This window comes from Cydia fagiglandana, chromosome 18 (assembly GCF_963556715.1).
Source record: "Cydia fagiglandana chromosome 18, ilCydFagi1.1, whole genome shotgun sequence".
NCBI lineage: Eukaryota > Metazoa > Arthropoda > Insecta > Lepidoptera > Tortricidae > Cydia > Cydia fagiglandana.
Genome location: NC_085949.1, coordinates 10,214,890 through 10,236,007, shown reverse-complemented (window position 1 = coordinate 10,236,007; position 21,118 = coordinate 10,214,890). Strand labels below are relative to the sequence as shown.

General features: G+C 38.9%; 1 protein-coding gene and 1 long non-coding RNA gene across 4 annotated transcripts in view; one reads left to right on the top strand and one right to left on the bottom strand.

The window, feature by feature from the left end:
- The first annotated feature begins 162 nt into the window (after window positions 1-162).
- LOC134673537 (uncharacterized) lies at window positions 163-569 on the top strand. The gene is made up of 2 exons (XR_010099496.1): window positions 163-241; window positions 286-569. It is a non-coding gene; the product is annotated as an uncharacterized LOC134673537 (long non-coding RNA).
- Window positions 570-3,950: 3,381 nt separating this feature from the next.
- Window positions 3,951-21,118, bottom strand: part of LOC134673298 (uncharacterized) — a 33,232-nt gene continuing 16,064 nt past the window's right edge. The window contains exons 1-2 of one of the 3 annotated variants that reach the window (XM_063531259.1): window positions 17,078-18,003; window positions 3,951-4,282 (exon numbers count right to left, since the gene is read on the bottom strand). In XM_063531259.1, the coding sequence (XP_063387329.1) occupies window positions 4,089-4,282; window positions 17,078-17,393 (510 nt within the window). In that variant the 5' untranslated portion in view covers window positions 17,394-18,003 and the 3' untranslated portion in view covers window positions 3,951-4,088. Of the gene's footprint in view, window positions 4,283-17,077; window positions 18,004-21,118 lie in introns of those variants that run through there. The other 2 variants (XM_063531261.1, XM_063531260.1) reach the window with 2 other exon arrangements.

The window sequence follows — 21,118 nt, the reverse complement described above, 5'->3', positions numbered from 1 at the left end:
ATCTAATATTCCTTATTTATATGTTAAAATAGAAAATACAATAATTTTGTTAAAATCAATCTAATGGTTTTTGTTCAAAATAATAACCCCGGATGTGCTGCGGTAGGTACTCTAATCATATGACCTGGCAGGTAGTTGAAGTTTGAAGTAAAGTAAACAAAAGTTTCAATATTATTTAAAAATATATTATACAACGAGTTCTCTACTACAACACGGCTTGTACTTATAAATTACAGAACTTGTGAATGAAATATGCAATTTAACATCGGTTGACGTCCACTCAAGATAAATAAAAACGTGTATAATGTCGCCTGAACGCAGGCTGCACTTTGTTACATTTTACAGTACATATGGTCCTACTTTTCCGCACTAGTGCGTGAAATATCACTTTTCGTGCGTATGTCAAAAGTTTAAAGGGCCATATGTACTGTAAAACATTGTACGATACATGTGCGAATAGGTAATTCGCAACTCGTGTCGATTTAAAACACTCCCTTCGGTCGTGTTTTAATTTATCGCCACTCGTTTCGAATTTCCTTTTTTCCGCACTTGTATCGGAAATAACTATTTTGCTATCGATACAACGAGTCGTCAGATAAAAGGAAGGTAATACTAGTGTGATACCGCTTCAGTTTCCAGTAGCCATAGGCTACCGTATCCGCTTAGCACCAAGCGGGCGGTACTCTTGATTTCACATAAGGCATTCGACTTTCGATTATTTTACTTTATTGCTCTTGTTCATTAATATTATACAGGGAATTTGATGGACGTATTGAATACATGGACACGTTTCGTGAACTTACGTCTACAGGCACTACAGAGACTTGGAAATAGTAAGACGTGATCCTATTCTATACAAGTAGGTATATAGCGGCTACTGTGAGGATATGTCAGACGATACACGCAACGTAAATGAGATCAGCAACTTGGTCTAACACCGATAATGTAATAAGGTTAAATGGGGTAACATAAACACGGGGCCAAAAGAAACACTAGTTAGGAATCCTCATACTGTTTCTCTTGCCCAAGAAATGTACCTAACCAATGTTTTTCTTACCCCACATGACCTTAAATATGCGATTTATGAGTAAATAAATCTCTAAACATATTCGTTAACACTTAACACTAAGTATAAATTACTTTAGTAAATATCTGAAGAAATAGCCTTCGTCTAATGCTAATTAGGCATCTAGGAAATTATACATGAATATCACTAGTAATCCGTCGTTTAATATTGGTGTTTGTTATCAGCCTTTAGATGTGATTGGCGCCGGTGACTATTTAGAAATCGCCGCTACTTTGAATGATGCCGCGATTATGCCCCCCCCCCCACATCTGGCGTCTTTCGAGCGTCGGCGTCTACAATTCTATGGCCGCTGCTCGATGCCACGTCGACGCAGCGTCGACGCAACTGCGCAGCGACGTCATTTTCCATAGCGCTGACCAGACGCCGACAGACGCCGACGCTCGAAGGACCCCTATAGTATATGGGGGGCCCTATACTATCGTTCATCAAATACAGTTTCTACAAAGGTTGCCATGTATCCGACATTGTTTATATGCGGCGATCAAACTAATGTCCTTGCCGCATAATTCTTGATTTATATTATGAGTTTTTTTATTTTTTATCATGTTTTATTTTAGCCACTTATTCGAATTAGCGTATCGCCGGTCAGTTTCCTAATTCGTCAATTTTGCTGATTCAACAGTTTACCTTCTGGTCATTTTCACTAGGTTGACAACTTCGCTAGTGGGTCATTTTCCTAAACCTTCAGTTTACTCTTTCGCCAGTTTTGCTAGGCTTCAGTTTCGTAAATTTGCTAGTTTCCTTATTTGCTAATTTAATTATTCGTCAGTTTGGTCAAATTGTCATTTCCCCTAGATAATCGGTTTCTATATTCGCCAGTTTCACTAGTTGCCAGGGTCTTATAGTCGTGTTTCGGTGTATCAAATATACAAGGTGATTTCAGGGTCGTGTGGCAAGTAGCAAGAGACCAATTGATTTGTGTAAAGATTGTCCTATAATATTTAATATTTATTTATTATTCCTTCAGTATTAGTGTAAAATAAGACATGACTATGTTTTTTTTTAAAGAATACGGCAATGTGGTTTAAAAATATTAAACTTACATTTCGTGACTTTTAGCTGAGTACAAAAATATGTCTTGTATCGCCTTAAGATCGCCTTAAAAACAGCTGGGTTCCTAGTTTACTACGGAACCCCAAAAAAGTAGCAAATCATAAACATGACGAGATGGGAAAACTGACAAACTAAACTATCAGATGAACAAGGAAAGTAACGGATTAGGAAAATGACGAAATAGCAAAACTGACAACTTAAGATAATTGAGGAATAAGGAAGTTAGCGACTCAAGAAACTGGCTTAATAGGGGCTCTGACAATTTAGTGAAACTGGCAAAAAAGGAAATTGGCGAATTAAGAAACAGTCTAATCATTAAACTGATGAATCAGCAAAATTGACGAATTAGGAAACTGACCGGCGATACGCTAATTCACTTATTCAACCAGTGTCGAATTCTGGTAATTCATTTTTCGGATGAAAGTTTTCGTAATATTTTACTTGTTTTGTTACATGATTGTAGGTCCAATTAAAAGATTGTTTCATGGTCAAATCTTAAATCTTCCCCTAGAATATTGCATGGACCGGTCCACACAAAGATTTTCAAAGTAACGGCGATCCTTTAATTCAAGACTCCTGTATTACTTATAATATAAATTCTATGAGTAACTACCCAATAAGGGTTAAGAACGGAATAGTGCAGGTGACAGGCGTAAATTTTAAATACTGAACTGATGAAGCGACGCAGTTATACCTAACGATAGAGTCACATGTCGAAGTTAGGGGATGTGCTCTTTGCATTTTTTTTTAAAACATCTGTTCATCCAGGGCCTTCTTTATCGGTATAAGTATTTCAGTAATTGCACCACTAAACCACTGATTAGATGCCTCTTGTATACTAGCGTTATTTATCACAATCTTCATTCAACCTTCTCACACTCATCAGTTTTATATAAACATGAGTAGTGTGCAAGGGACAGCAGGGAGGATATACGTTCACAGAGAAAGGCCATGGTTGAGCGAATGAACTTGACCCTTAGTCTCGTTTCCCAGTGGGGTGATGACAATCTGGTCACGTTCAATGCCTCCAAAACGCAGGCGTGTCTATTTTCCGCTAAACGGAGTCCATTCGACCTGACTCCTTCTTTCCGGGGTGCATCTGTACCTATTACCGACAGCCTGGAACTCCTCGGCATGGAGCTGAGTTCAGTCCTCGGCTTCGGCAGCTTCATTGAGTCTAAAGCACAAACTGCGGCCAGAAAGCTGGGCGTCCTAAATAAGGTGAAGCGATACTTCACACCTGGACAGCTTCTAACACTTTACAAAGCTCAAGTCCGGTCGTGTATGGAGTATTGCAGCCACCTGTGGGATGGCTCAGCTAAATACCAACTCGCCGCTTTGGACTCAGTGGAGCGCAGAGCCAGGAGGATGATTGGCGACAAGAAGCTAACGGCTAAGCTTCAGACTTTGGCCCATCGGCGGAAAGTCGCCAGCCTGTCGGTATTCTACAGGTTGCACTTCGGGGAGTGTGCCCAAGAGCTACACGAGCTCATTCCACCGTCCCCATTCTACCATCGGACTTTTAGACGCACGGCCGGTTTCCATCCTTACTTGGTAGATATTCCGCCAATTCGCACTAAGCGCTTTGCTTCTACTTTCCTTATGCGCACTGCCAAGGAATGGAATTCCTTGCCGGCGTCTATATTTCCGTGCTCTTATAACCCGGCAACCTTCAAATCAAGAGTGAACAGGCACCTTCTGGGCGAGCTCGCTCCATCGTAGGCCACGTCTACGCCTCGGCTAGTCTGTGGCCATGAGTAAACCCATGCATAAAAAAAAAAAAAAGTAGTAAAAAATTTAAAATGTTGGCTCGTGTTTTATGCAACATGCATAGTTCTTTAGTAATTTCTAATTTTGATTAGCCTGTCGCCAACACTATACCGATTGGCGCTATGAATAGTTGAGGGAATGGGACTACATTCGATTGTTATTAGTCTAATTTCGTTTGTCATGTGACGCTAGAGTTGTCAGCGCGAACGCCGTTCGTCTTGTTTTCCGAGAGACTAAAGGACTCAGTGGATAGGAGCGGCTCCGAGCTTGATACTGAGGAACTAGGGTCTAGTGTCGTCTCGGTCGCATTGTCAGCTGTTGGAGTTCCTGCAGTTGAGTTCAAGGTTTCGTCTACTGCGCCACCGCCTCTTCCTGTGAACAATGTGTTGCATTAGCTAAATTGCACTTGCCAAACTTATAGGGACGAGGCTCGTGGTTGTATTTTGGAAGCTGCACACAAGCCATGTAGGTTCAATGATTATCGCGTATTATAAAAGCGTCTATCTGCATTTTGAAATATTATGTTTCTAGTTCAAGAATTCAGCATCAGGCATCTTAGATGCAGACCATCATCACCAGCTGTCTATACTATACCAGGCGTGGCTCACTCCGCGATCTCGTTGCTTTGCTACAGGTAGCTAAAAGTACATCCGTTTCACCCCAATATAGGGGAAAGCCATAAGCCGCGCGTGGCGCTGTCGCCACCTAGCGGCCATACCTGTGCTGATCGTAACAGACGCGTTTTGTTAGAGAGTGAGTCTTCTGTACCTAGTAAATAGTACACTCAGAATAAATAATAGTTATTCTGTGACTATACTAAATGTCCTACTAAACTAATAACAGGCCTCTAATGTGTGTACAATGGAGTTTAAAAGTCCCGTATCATTAGGTACTTAATTGTAATTTACATAAATTTATTCATCCAGCGGGCGCACCTTGGTTCCATTTTTATCGCCTGTCTCTTTCGCACTTGTTAGAACGTGACAGGCATGGGGACAAGCGATAAAAATGCGACCCTGCTACCGCCGTAGCTTTATGTTATATAATTCCTGAAATTAAAGAACCCTCTTTACATAATCCTGAAGCCGAGGCTGAACAAATTCAGGCAGAAACTTTGTAAAATTCAATTGTTTTCCTCGGGCTTAGTAAATTACGGAGAAATGAGTTTACCGAGATTTAAAGTGGTTGGTAAAGGGCGACCACAAATTTGTAAATTTTGTAATGGTAATACGCTTTTGGCTTAGCTATCGACGGATTATAGGGTTTTCATTGGATTTCAATAACTTTTAAAATTAAACCGATTTTCTTATTAGCAGCATTTTAAAGATACCTATTTAATTCATATTTTTCATTCCGGTTGTAAATTTTAGTTAGGTATTTACATTTACCTCCAATTTGCACTTGACCTTATATAAACATATTTCTTAAAGTTTTCAGAATCCAATATAAAATCTTATTTTACAAAAATCTGCCTATCAAAGTTTCCGTTCAACATTCTAGCCTAGCATGTGTAGCATGTCGGTTTCGAGCGCGATCTACATTTAAATCGAGTGTCGAACTATCGAGCCTCCAGGCGACAATTAATCCCTGCACGAAAACTACTTTAAGTAGTTCTTAGTTCAACTCCCCACATGTGTCTTCACTAATTGAATTGTAACTTCCTAGCGTATAATTTGAAACATGTGGAGTTCGCCTTAGGTAAACTGGATTTATGTTTCTGAACAAATTACTGCCTATTTGATTTCCAAACGTTTCGTTTGGACTGTGGGGGAGTTCTCCAGTATAAGCTGACCCCGGTATTTGGAACAAGTAATGTATTCGGTGGCAGTATTTTACTGGTTGTGGCGAAATTGTAGTTGTTTTGAACAGCGAAGTAGGTATTCGGTGGTGTTAACTGTCTCGGAGTTGGTTTTATGGCGCGGGAAATGTAGTGCAGATGCAGACGCAATTATTTACAGTTCCAGTTGAGAATAAAAATATACTTTTGTAAATATTTAAACACGAGATATATTTGAGTTCATAGATACAAACCAGTTTACGTTAACTCTTAAAAAAAATGTGTTTGGGTACGTAGGTATATAATTTTAGTACAAATTATAGCTACCCTAGTTCTCATTGGTAAATTTTAAGAAGAAAATGCGCAGTAGACTTATATTGTAGCTGATAACGCGTTTTTCTGCTTTTTTGGCCGTCTAGCGGGTCGCTGGCAGTGAACATGTTAAGTTTCGCTATGTCGCTCGATTTCATTTCGCTTCAAGCTTGTCGACAGATATACAATTATACACTGTATATTCTATTATACCTACAAATTCGCGCGACTTCGCTTGACATGTCACTGTCCGCTCGCTGTGACTTTTCGCGGAAGATTTATCTTCTTAGCTACACTCTTTCTTTGCGCGACTTCGTTATGAGCTCTACAGCGTAGAGGCGGCTCTCGTTACGTAGTTTTTTTATAGCAATCGCTTACAGATTCGCGACGAAAAGTTATTATACAGTATTACGTTTTTACAATTATCACGCATGGTGGAATCGGTCGAAGGCTTAGACAATCCAGGAGGCCTATTCTGATTGTAATAACAAGTTATGAATTTGATCTGAACAAATTTACAAAATTAACAAATCTATATCAAAAAATGAATAACCGGTTATTATATACAATCAGAATACGCCTGGAGTATTCTTACCACGAGTTTGACACTGACATATTCGCTAGCGACTCCGCAAACTAACTCCAAAAGTCTCCCAATGCATCTCTCGGGTTATGTATTGGTAATAGTTACGTAGGTATATGAAGTTACGTTATAAGTAGTAGGTATGTAGCTGTGATTTTTCCAAGAGATTGACTCGCTCGCAATCACAAACGTTTCTTCTAGTAGAACCAATAGAAGTAAGAGGGCCTTCTCTGAAACACGCCAACAAACGACATTCAATGAAAAAGACTGTGAACTATGTTTTATAAGCTTTTAAGTTCACATGATTTCTGATATGCTGGCGTGAGTGGCGATGGCGTGTAGGTAAGTCACTACGTCATAGTCTGCAATCAATCATCAGGGCTGCGATTCACAATGCTTGCCGACGCGTGCTACCACTATAAGCTTGCCTGACTAGTGATCCAAAAGACTCGAGCCCTGTTAGCTCTTTTTTTAGGGCTCGCCTCATCTCTTGACGCCTAAAAGGCTAAAGGTGGCCACTGACGAGCCTACAATGTTTAATATTAGGATGCCGTCCATTTGGATGGATCCATTGTAATGGCATCCATTTGGAAGGCTCGTCAGCGGCCCGCTTAAAAGCCTATTTTACTTTTATAATTAAATAGAAAAGGCTTTTAGCCTTTTAGGCGTCAAGAGATGAGGAGAGCCCTAAAAAAAGAGCTAACAGGGCGCGAGTCATTTGGATCACTATCCCTGACCTTTGATTGTGATTACCTACGTATTTGTTACGATTGATAGGCACATTTAGGTGGGATTTTAGGGGCTTTTAAACAAGCTTATAGATGCGTACTAAAGATTTTGGTGAATAGACATGTAAAATTGTCACAATCGAGAAGTTTATAAACGCACCAGTAATTCGATGGGTGGGTCAGTACGGTTACCATCAGTTTGTCACTGACATAAACGCCGTCGAGAACGTAATTTACTTTCTATACATCTCGCTCGCACTCGCATATTAGTGCAAACGGGATGTATAGAAAGTAAATTACGTTCTCGACGGCGTTTATGTCAGTGACAAACTGATGGTAACCGTACAGGGTAAATGTATGAGTTGATTTGTTATCCAACGTATTGTTTGAAAAGCAATAGGCTACATTCCTACTAGTCAAATCAGCTTCTTTTTTAGATCTGTCAAAACGATTTGCTAATATGGAATTTATATGAAAACAAATATAGTGACGTCACGGTAAAATCACCTACTTTTTATATTTCTATTTTAATAATAGTTTATAAGTTTTGCTATTGAATAAATATTTGTTTTTATTATCCGATTTATTAAATACAAATTGTGTTTAAAAATAGCTGCTATCTAAGTTTTTTATAAAAATTATCTGGTGCTACACTATGTTTTTTTTAGCATTAGAAATTAGGTAAACAATCTTGATGTGTCTTTTAATTGAAAAACACATTTTAAAAATAAGTTACGGCAAATATGTAACAATTATGAATCTAATACGATCATTTATATTCTTCTGCTTTCATCAGTAATAGTTTTTGAATTTTAAAAAGCGTTTTTCAATTAAAAGACATGTCAAAATCGCTTACCTTCTTGCAAGTTCTTTCTAATGCTAAAAAAAACGAACTATATATTTCGTGCACGGTTTGAAATAATTTATTTTAAGTAAGTACAGGAAACATCCCTATTTACAAGTCATGTAGAGATCTAAGTTGAGTGTTTTTAGGGTTCCGTACCAAAAACGTAAAAAGAAACCCGTTTGGCTCCCACTGTTGCTCTCTATATTTTTCTGAGATCTAAAAATTCTAAAACAATGATAGGTAGCTACCTACTCGTAAAAAATATTTAAGACACATTACATTATAGACACTTGTGTACGTCTACGGTTCCACATTGAGACGACATCAATGAGCGAAGTGCTTTGTTGTGGATACTGATCTGTTGATAATGTGTTGACATCAACTTCAAGAAAAAAATTAAAGTTCAGAAATTTTCTAGCAACTGGTAGGTTTGTAGGTACCTGTGGGGCAACTACTTAATGACGAAACTGTACTGTCGTTGCATAAATGTGAATTTTCGGTATATCTCATTTGACATAAGTGAACTCTCAAAACTGATGTGGCCTACACACAAAATCAACCCCATAGCCAATACAACGCGAGTAAAATTATTCGGCGCTTGAACTATTCAGCGCTTTTCTCTATTCTCGGTAATTCGGCCGGATTCGGTGGTGATTTATGTGTTAATAAACATAATCGGCAGTAAATAGCCGAATGCTCAATGCTGCTTATTGTACCTGAGCTATATTTAAACTTTAAAACGCCGCACTGTAAATCGAGTAGAGTAACAAACTTGGACAATAGTTATTTGTTTTACAAGGGGGCAAAGTTGTTGTTTAACCGCTCGTGCTAATATTGATACCCGAGCAAGCGAAAGATTCCAAAATTGAACCACGAGCGTAGCGAGTGGTTCGAAAAATGAAATCTTAAGCGTTGCGAGGGTTTCAAAGTACGAGGGTTAAACAAAATTTGCCCCCGAGTGAAACACAAAATTTTTCACCATACCAACCCGAAGCAAATTTTAAATGTAAAATATCAAACAAAATCAAACCAAATCAAATCCAAATCAATGTTATTAAATATTTATCATCCAAAATCATAATTCAAAAGTCAATTCTACCAGCAAACATAAGAAACTAACTCAAAATTTGCATTTGATTACTTTATCTCACATGTGAATAAAATGCAACTTTGCTATCAGTTTTCGAAGTGCAAAGTAAGCCTTTCCGAGCTGGTGTGGTGAAAAATTCATTTCAAGTTCTGAAGCCAGTAGCAAGCCTTTTTACCATTTTCAACTGTCCGTCCGTTCGACCGTCCGTCTTTCTGCCCTTCTTTTCCGTATGTAAAAGGCATATAATTCGGAAACAACAAGTCGTAATATGGATAAAAATCTAATTTAAAACATAAGCGTTGTTTGCTACGAGTATCAGCGCACGGCAGCCGAAAGAATGTAATAATCAGTGTTGCCAACTCGGATTTTGAAAAAATGCTAGACTTATGTCTAGATTATGCTAAAATTATGCCAAAGATTTTGAAATATGCTAAAATGCTAAAATGTCACTTGAAATTAGACACTTAAAACACATACCTAAATTTTTCAAATTTGCCGCCTTTTTCTACTGACAAGATCTGCTTGACCAAAACGAGTGAAAATAGGCCAGATCTGGCATCAATTATGCCAAGTTGGCAACACTGGTAATAATAAAGTTATATTATAGGTCTGTTTTTCCTCGAATGAAACATGTGTGCATTGATCAATACAATCTCGGTACAATACCTCCTCGGGTGTAATGACCAACATACCACACTTATATCATGTACTATTAAAATATTTATAAATCGAATGAATCATTGTTTTGAATATCGGGCATAACCCAGTTATCTGGACATCGTTAATACTTTTACCAAACAGACGGGAAACGCCAGTTGTGCAACGTGTTTAATCTACCTCCCTATAAGTTTCGAAATATGTAATTTTGTTTGAGCTAATAAATCTAATAATTGATAAACATCTGTCTATGTAATTAGTTTTTATACATAATTAGGAATTTTAGTCATTGACAATCTCTATGTACCCTTCAACGTAAAGTCAATGTGGCTAGTTCCGTCATAGGGGCTATTCCGTCTACGAGTATTTCTTTGAGTTTCAGTAGTAGGAAAAAACATTTGCGTTTGATTGCTGAAACTAAAATCATTCGCTACTTTGTCGGCGAAATTATCAATATTGTTCGTTGTTCGAAAAAAACTCTAGTGGACAAATAGCCCCATTATGACGGAATAGCCACATTAACCATACCCTTTTTCTTGCGTAATATTACTGTAAGTACTTAATAATTGACAGTCTGATGTCAGTCTGTACTGTCTACAAAATTTAGAATTGAAACCATTGAAACTTATATTTTGATATCAATGTGATGTTATTTTGTTATCATTCGCGTGTGCATTTCACACCTACTTATTCGTATGTAGTATGTACCACCTACTACCTATATGCGCCGCGTTTCTGAAAGTCATATCAATACGTTTTTGATGCCATTATGCACATTCTTAAAATATGCCCCTGCATTATAAATTCTTTGTAGACGTATTTTTGGACCACTAGGTTTTGTAGCTGACTGTACAACCTGCTTGTTTGGCAGCAAATTTGAGTAAACTTGGATTATTCCAATCCGGACATGAATGTTTCACCCCCGTATACGTGTCTGTTAAGTATCTTCATTATGTATTCCGCTCGTCGTCGCCCATAATTGAGAAAACGAAGGAATAAAGCGCCTTGACTAAGCGTAATTCGTCCCAGCAGATCTCCCACAGATCTCCTTTACGTAATTCGTCCCGGGGGCATAATGAGGGTTAGCTGAGCCGGAAGGTACAACTTCACGGCTGGACACGCGTGCAATTGTTATCGCTATGTTTTTGGTGACTACCCATATAACCATTCCAGTCGCAGAATCATCAAAGTGGTAACTAAATGTCAGATGTGTCGTAACAGAGTCCACACAATGTGTCTAGAATTGTTTCGAAACAAAGTGTCGTCGCCGTGTGTACACTTTTCCGTAACAAGGTGTCGACACATTTGTGTGCACTTTGCGTGCGGTTTGCGACTAAATCTGACAGCAAATTTGTGACAGCAAATGTCAATATAAAATACCTCTTGAAAACCAAGGTTTGTCAAACTACTATTAGTGTCTCGTGTGCTCGCAAGTAATTCTAGTAAGTCATCATGGGCGATGCAAATGATAATAATCGACCAAAACCATATAAACACCCAACACCCGTCAACCTTTTACAGAAAAGTTTTTAAAGAAATGCAATAAGCTACTTAGGTCAGCCAACGAATGCTCCAAAAAGTTGTAGAGGGAAATGCTCGGAACACAATTTTTGACTCTGTAACTTGGTTTGGACAAGTTAGGAGGTGAACATATCAAAAGTCCCCGGCCGTAGCCCTTGAGCGGGGGAAAGAGAGGGGGCTTTGTTTGAAGGTCCCATTTTCCGGTTTTTCGATTATATCTCGGAAACTATGCATCTCAGCGACATGGCCATTTATACAAAATGAAAGTTAATTTAATTTGTTACAAGTTTATTTAGTCAATTTTTTCGATATGTTGAATAGTTTTTGAGATATCCGCTCTTGAAAGTTTATTTAGGGCTCTCAATTTTATCTTGATATATCTACATCAGTGAAGGTGCTAGGCCGTGTATGGTATCGTTTTCGTATAAATCTGGGTTGCTGAATCCATTTAAGGTATCACATTGACACCAATCCACAAAATTAAAAAAAATCTTTTTAGAGTTCCGTACCTCAAAAGCAAAAAACGGAATCCTTATAGGATCACTCGTGCGTCTGTTTGTCTGTCCGTCTGAATACACAAAATCGTTCTTTATCTATAGATGACAGGAAAACCTATTAGAAATGTGCAGTCAAGCGCGAGTCGGACTTAATGTACGGAACCCTTAATACGCGAGTCCGACTCGCACTTGGCCGGTTTTTTTTAACTCCTCTTGACGCTTAACCGCTGAACCGATTTCGTTGAAATTTGGTATAGAAATAGTTTGCGTCCCGGAACAGGACATAGGATAGATCTTATAACCAAAATCATCTTTTGAAGGTGTGAAAAGTGGCGTGGAAATTTGTACGGGAAATCAATAACCGCTGAACCGATTTATATTAAATTTGGTATGGTCTACATCTTTGATTTAGTTAAAAATGATAAAAAAAACATAACTTCAAACCTAAACTTAAACAGTATTAACTTCAAGAAGTCAATTCTGAATTCCCCCCTACACCTCATTTCACACCTTTAAAGGATGATTTTTGAGATAATTTATTATGTCCTGTCTCGGGACTCAAAATATATGTGTACTAAATTTAAATTAAAACTGTTCAGCAGTTTAAGCGTGAAGAGGAGTTTAAAAGAAAGTAAGTTTATATGTTTTTACTTTGGAATGGTGTCAATGTGATGCTATAACTAAATTTGGTACTGCGAATTTATACGAAAACGATACCAAACATGGCCTCGTAGCTTAACTGTTGTAGAAGTCAAAATAAAATTGAGAGCCCTAAATTCTTATTACTTGACCAAACTTGTGTAGAAGGAAAAGGAAAAATAAAAGTCTTCGGCAGGAATATAAGACACAAATATAATTCTTTTTTTGCATTACTATTTCAATCATCAAATATAAACATACCTTGATTATAAATTATTCTAGTGAGATCCTCATAGATAAACAAAAACATTTACTTAAAAAATTACAAGGTCGAAATGTCACGGAACTTGTGAGAGTAATATGTGAAAAATAAAAACTTTTATGACAAAAAAATCTGTGCACAATTTAAGAAGCATCCAATTGCGTCGAGGAATCATCTGTATTTTTGCTTGTTTCATTACCTCCTCGCTTCTTTTTTTGTCCTTTGTATTCTGTAGCAATTTGTTAGATCTGAAAATAAAGATAACTTGCGTCGTCACGGATGTCGATTTATAGGTTTTAGGGGAGTGCAGAATTCGAAAACGATGATCATTTTATAATCCAAGATGGCGGCTACGTATTTTGTCATAAAAGTCGTCATGAATATCGTTTTATAGGTTTTAGGAAGTGCCGATTTCGAAAATGATGACCAGTTTGGATTCCAAGATGTCTGCCGTGCACTTTGTCATATAAGCCGTCATAGATGTTGATTTATAGGTGTTAGGAAGAGCAGATTTCGAAAATGATGACCATGACCAACAAAACGACATCCATGTCGACTTTTAACATAGTGCATGGCCGCCATCTTGGATTCCAAAATAGTTATTATTTTCGAAATCTGCGCTCCCTAAAACCTATAAAACGACAGCCATGACGACTTTTATGACATACTGCATGGCCGCCATTTTGGATTCCAAAATAGTCATCTTTTTCGAAATCAGGGCCCCCTAAAACCTATAAAACGACACCCATGACAACTTTTATGACATAGTGCATGGCCGCCATTTTGGATTCCATAATGGCCATCATTTTTGAAATCTGCGTCCCCTAAAACCTATAAAACGACATCCATGACGACTTTCATGACATAGTGCATGGCCGCCATCTTGGAATCCAAAATGGTCATCGTTTTTGAAATCTGCGCCCCCTAAAACCTATAAAACGACATCCATGACGACTTTTATGACATAGTGCATGGCCGCCATCTTGGAATCCAAAATGGTCATCGTTTTCGAAATCTGCGCCCCCTAAAACCTATAAAACGACATCCATGACGACTTTTATGACATAGTGCATGGCCGCCATCTTGGAATCCAAAATGGTCATCGTTTTCTAAATCTGCGCCCCCCAAAACCTATAAAACGACACCCATGACAACTTTTATGACATAGTGCATGGCCGCCATTCTGGATTCCAAAATGGTCATCATTTTCGAAAGCGGGGCCCCCTAAAACCCATAAAACGACATCCATGACGACTTTTATGACATAGTGCATGGCCGCCATTTTGGAATCGAAAATGGTTATCATTTTCGAAATCTGCGCCCCCCATAACCTATAAAACGACACCCATGAAGACTTTTATGACATAGTGCATAGCCGCCATTCTGAATTCCAAAATGGTCATCATTTTCGAAAGCAGGGCCCCCTAAAACCTATAAAACGACATCCATGACGATTTTTATGACATAGTGCATGGCCGCCATCTTGGAATCCAAAATGGTCAACGTTTTCGAAATCTGCGCTCCCTAAAACCTGTAAAACGACAGCGACACCCATGACGACTTTTATGGCATAGTGCATGGCCGCCATTTTGGATTCCAAAATGGTCATCATTATCAAAATTGGGGCCCCCTAAAACGTATAAAACGACATCCATGACGACTTTTATGACACACTGCATGGCCGCCATTTTGGATTCCAAAATGGTCATCATTTTCGAAATCGGCACTCCCTAAAACCTATAAATCGACACCCATCTCGACTTTTATGACAAAGTGTTTGGCTACCATTTGCATGCAAGACATTTCTACTATTTTTACGTACAAAAATGGCCCCCTGTCAACTTCCAACCGAGATTTAATCGATAATTTATTCGATTAATGTTCAGATTAATTCAATTTCAATCTATGTTAGGTCGACTAAACTAATCGTGATTAAAATTTGAGGATTAACTTTTTTTATTCCATTAATAAGTCGAATAAACAGCTAATCTATTAAGTCCCATCTCTGACCACGGCATTTTTACACTTTGAGAATATCTGAAAACAAATGAACACAAGGAGCCATTTTGCAAATCCAGTAACTTTGTTATTACTTTTGACAGCGCGTGTCATGTGTCTACACAGAGTCGACACAAAGTCGAAACATTTGCGACTACTTTGTGACTGCAATATTTCTCAGCCTTAAACCATATTTATACATCATAATTAACAAATTTCGTAGTATGTAAAGCGTTATTTCTGTTATTTAAGTATAGTATACGCATCGAAGTACTAAAAATGCATCAAATAATATATTTATGAACACAGGCACTGAGAAGTAAACAATTTCATTTCCGGCTAAACTAAAACAATGTGGTGGCGCGTTGATTATATTACACTCAGTTTATCAAATCACTCGAGCAGTTTAATTCCCCATAATAATTTAAGTCCTATTGTAATATAAATGCAAACAATATATAATTACGTCTTGTAATCCGTTTTAGAGATGGCGTATTAATGTCACTTATTTTTATTTAACAATTTTTCCATCTGACAGTTTCCATTTGACAGGAACAAAATGAACGAATGAACGAATGATTTTGGCATAAAGTAGTCGCAAACTAGTAACAATGTGTGCACACGGCGACCACACTTTATGTCACTTTGTGTCATGTGTCGACCCTTCCCCATTTCTGGTAACTGTGTCGACACGGCGACGACTCTGCGACTGGAATTGTGACCGAAACAGACGGTGTCGACACAAGATGTGTCTACACCGCGTCGTAACGGCGACTGGAAATGGTTGTATGGGTATCTTACTACTAGAAGTTCCATTTGCTTAATTAAACATAGGCTGCTGTTTACATTAAATTAGCTTAAACAAAAAGAACGAATATCATCAAGTCAATTGTATGTTGTTGTTGTTGTCACCTAAGGGTGAATTATTTAGAACTTCCCGAATATAGAATCGATAATTTAAGTACTTAGCCTAGATACAAGTACTTACAATTAGTACGTATTTCTAGTGTATTGAGTGCTTTTGGTTCTCTAAAAGTATTATGTTATTATTGAATCGGTTCTAAGGAGCGATTATAGTTGATTGTTTTTTTTATATTATTTAAATTCATGTAAAACCATCGTCACAAGCGTAATAATAAGTTGTTTTAACGTTCACTGTCGGTTTGTTGTACCAAAATAAATCTTTTAGGTACATAATGTCTCTTTGAAGATCATTTTACTGGGCAGTTCACCTACCGTCAAATGAATGTTTTCTTTGTTTAGACGTTTAGATCTTATATTTGTTTTAAAGAACGGGTCGTTAATAGTTAACGAATATTTTATGCGTTTAGCACTGTTTCATGAATGTCTCGTAAATTTTACGGGTTCTGTCGTTAAAATAGTGTTTGATAGATCCGCACTTACTCGCGCCCATAAAATTCCGATATCCATAAAGTTATCGGCCACAAAAATTACACTTAGTTTTTTTCTGTTGTACGTTCATTCCTGTAAGTTTGCTGAAGTAGCCTAACGGGGGCAGGGGGCAGCGGGGGCGTGGGTGTGGGGGCAATAGAAAAGAATAGTGGGCTCACCCGCCCCCCTACTATACATAAGTACCTATAGACGTCTCATCTCGGAATTGTGAAATGAATACATTTAACCTTTCGAGCCAGCGAAGCATCTGGAAAGGCGGAACAGTGCCTAAAGATAGCTGACCCGACCGCCTGAATTGGAAGTGCTTGTATGAATGAAGGTATTAACCCGGAAACGAAAATATACTTGATAAGTACTTGAAGAAAGGTTCCTGTTCCATAATATGTTATTAGTCGTAACGTAAATTTACCTACAATAAATATCTAAAAAAAATCTCAATTATTTGTTAAAATTTACAAGAGTGACAGTTTTAGTCTTAGTTACTGAATTGAATCTACTTTGGTATTATAGTTAATTAGTCAATGACACAAACATGCGATTTAATAAGATACGGCTCACATTTGGTGCAACTGAAGTGTATTGTGTGTGCCACGAAGCGCAGTTAACACATTGTTCTACTGTGGTACAGGTAGGTAGTTTTGCAGTGTTTGCCCTTGCTAAAGTAATTATGTTTAGTAATCCTCTAGGAATATCTAGTCAAGGTACTACGGCAATTAGGTAAGTGATTCCAGTAAGGTAGTAATAGGTATAGTATTTTTGGGATAGAAATTATGCTGTAAAGTCGTAATTACAGTTGTTAAGAGGATAAAGTGGTAAAGGAAGCGTTTCGGAAGTGTGACCTACCGGTGTGGGGCATTAAGCATGTGGGCATTGGTGTAGTGCTGGTCTGGTCTACAGTGTGAGACACCTTGCGCTGCGCGTACTGCGCTTCCTTGCTGGGCTCCCAGAAGAACACGTAGTAGAGGGAGAGCATGATGGCGGCGAGCGAGACGCAGAAGACGTAGATGATGACGGTGAGCACGCGCACGCTCTTCTTGTCGCGCTTGCGTTCGTAGAGCGCGTCGAGCACGAGCTCGTGGCCGGCGCCCGCGCCCGCGCCGAGCCGCACCGACCCGGCGGTCGACCGCATGCTCCCCGTGGCGAACGACTTGCTCGACATGTTGGACGCCCGCCCAGCACCGATGCACCGCCGCACTGCTGGCCGCCCGCTCTGAATCCAGGTAAATGGGGCACGCTTATCGAATGGCCCAGTTGGCCCGCTGCGCGGCCGAGTCGCGTCGCGCGGGTCACGCTCGTGTCTGCTGCTTGACACCTCCTGAGGCGGACTGCTTCATTATTCCCGCCGCTCCGGACTTCATTTGTTTATCCTTTAATTTCACGCACGGTACATGCGAATCTATTCCAGTTGGGCTGACGTAGTCCCACGATCGTGATTCGTCTGTCATGAAGCCGCCTCTGAGTTTACATTGTTTCGGGTTAATGAGCTATTATGTTTTTATTCAGCGCTTTTAAATTTTTAAATATTCCGGAAACAGTATAAGTCTTCCAGTGTAAGTATCACAGTGAGTATATGCACGATAACACAGAACAGTTATTGTGTGGTTTGAAAGGGGTCGCGGCAGGTGTTATTTGTGTCGAGAGAGGGCCGAGCTATAACAATACGCTAACGAAGTTAATTCAGAAGAGGTCGTTCGTTGTTATGACAGCGAGTGTCGGCGGCACAGCGGTGACAGGAGCGGCGCGTCGCCGGGAGCGCTATCCGTGTATTACTGTTTCTTACCAGGAGGAGGCGAGCGTTCGGCACCATTAACCAGTATAACTGTACCCTTCGTCTTTGACATATATGCCTAGTCAGTGATCGCGGCTATACTGGTTCCCGTCTGCGCCCGAAAACGAGTGGGAACACAGGGCCGGGGGAGGCGCGCGCCGCCGCCTCGACGTCCGTTGTTCCTCAGCGGCGCCGTCACGCTGCCCGGATCAATAAACATTTCGCGAATAATTTGCACTTTGCAATCATTAATCACATGCCCTCCTTTTTTTTTCCTCAAGATTTAAGTTTGTCGTTACGCCAAGTTACAGTCGCTCGCTACTCTAGGTCTTTTTTTATTTTAAAAGTTTTTGATTAATATATTTAGGTACTTACTTACATAACTATCAAAAGCGGGGCGGTACTTAGCTAAGCTAAGTAATAGCTTGAAGCTTAACTTAGTTACTTTCTTCTAAGTACGGTGACCAGTTACGTAACTGAATTGTTGGAGCTTATCTGCTTGCAATTAGGTTCATGAATGGTCAGGTAAATAACTGTGTCAATGATGGCGCAAGCAAATATTTATTGTATGTACCTATTTCGACTCAGAACTGTCACCATTATTGCTGACCTAAGATTACGTCAACTGTTTCTGCTCCTGACTTAGATAGTAGCCAAGTGTTCATTTATTTTTGGTAAAGGTAAATTTAACTTTATGAGGAAGAAATTTTATCATAATTAAATGTTCTCCCTTTTTAACAATCTATTTAAATAGGGTGAAAAAAATAGTAATACATATTACGATCAGAATTAAATTAAAAAAAAAAACAAGTTTGCGAACGCTAAACAGTATGAATAAAGTGGCACTTTTTGAGCAACTGTATTAAAATAGATATTTACGCTTCTTACGGAACTCAAAAACTCCTTAAACCTGTATAAACTCCCTAATCCTTACTAAGTACCTACATAGTAAAGTAGCTAATAAAGCTACCTACTTACAATTTAGTCCCGTATTACAAGGTTAGATCGCAGCGACGTTTGATAAATATTTACCAGCGTCGATATTGGCTATTTCAAACGCGGATTACGATTGTTCTGTAAACGAGACGTCTCTCGGAAAGCTAAGTACCTGCCACTTAACTGACCTGTTATAAACCTTATTGCAAGGAGATAAGGTCTACAAATGTTCAGTTAAGTGTGTTGGTGTTGGTACGGCCCTGATGGCGCCGGGAATTGCGGCTAACGAGTTCAATTGATTTGATTTCAGAATTGTATTAGAATTGCACGTGTAACACGAATATGAACGGTATAGAAATATAAACAGACAACTCAATTAATGTACCTGCCTATCATACCCCTACAGTTAAACAAATTGAATTTCGGGATCACTTTGAAATAGGTACTATCTAAATGAAGAAAATAATATGTAATATTTTTATAAGGTACATCTCAGTATCCAATTTGTTTACGGTTCTAAATGCCCTACATATTTTGATGTCTAAATGTAAGTTTGAATTGCTCTCCTGGTCTGTTAGACCGGGAGATAGTGACACATTTTACTGGGTCATTTGTACCAGTATGGCGGTTCGTCAGGGGTCTAAGCATGTAATGAAGGAAAGAAAAATGATGGTCATAGCGCTGGTACCGGCGGCCCAATCGCGTGGGCGTTAGTCGAACGTGTCGGGTAAAATACGAGTGTCGAACGATTTGTACCACAAAAATCCTCGTATTATTCGATAGTCCATAAAAAAGAAGTAGACGGTAGCGTAATGCCATACTTCTCCGGTGTGGCTTACAGCCCGCCATACTGAGGCGAACACGTTAATTAAAAAAAAACAATTCAATAATTTGTGCCAAGCTAATTTTTGCACAGGTGATCATCGTCGAGCAGCCATTCATGGACATCACCATGCCATACTTTTCGGATGGTTCCAAATGGCCGCCATACCGCCGCAAAGGAGTTAATTTTTTTTTATAGCTAAACGATTTGTACCATCTTGTAATTTTTTTTCAAGACTTTCTGTGTGATCATAAATGGAAATCTCATAATGCCACACCTGTAGGAGGTGGCAAATGTGTACAATATTTTTTTTTTTATTTCAAGTACGGTGCCCCTTTTTCCCCCTATTAGAAGTATGGCAAATATAATAATGGTCACATTGCATCATACAATTTCCAAAAATCCAAATGCCATACTGGTACAAATCGTCAAAAAATTGTTTTTTGTTTTAAGTCTTGGCTTAAGTCGCACAGTCGTCCGCCCCGTAGTTATAAACTGAAATATTTTTTTTTAGGTATAATTTTATCCAAACAAACAGAATATGATGATGCCATGCTGTAAAAAGTTATTTTACGTATACATAGTCGTATTTTTGAAACGTGTCGGTTAAATAAGTTTTTCAAGTATGGCAGTACTTTTTCCCCCTACTATAAGTATGGCAATTATAATAACGGTCACATTTTATCAAATACTTTCCAAAAATTTAAATGCAATACTGGTACAAATCGTTTAGCTATAAAAAAAAAATTAACTCCTTTGCGGCGGTATGGCGGCCATTTGGAACCATCCGAAAAGTATGGCATGGTGATGTCCATGAATGGCTGCTCGACGATGATCACCTGTGCAAAAATTAGCTTGGCACAAATGATTGAATTGTTTTTTTTTAATTAACGTGTTCGCCTCAGTATGGCGGGCTGTAAGCCACACCGGAGAAGTATGGCATTACGCTACCGTCTACTTCTTTTTTATGGACTATCGAATAATACGAGGATTTTTGTGGTACAAATCGTTCGACACTCGTATTTTACCCGACACGTTCGACTAACGCCCACGCGATTGGGCCGCCGGTACCAGCGCTATGACCATCATTTTTCTTTCCTTCATTACATGCTTAGACCCCTGACGAACCGCCATACTGGTACAAATGACCCAGTAAAATGTGTCACTATCTCCCGGTCTATGTTTACAGCGCATCGGTTCGTTATAAGCTTTGTGATTTTCTCCCCTAAAAGCTTCCGTTGGCATAGACCCCATCGGAATCCTTCGTGTAATGCGTTCTAAACACGCTCGTTGTTTTATATTAATGAGTTTATACTTAGTGAAAGCGTCGAGGGATTTAACCCCAGCGTTATATCTT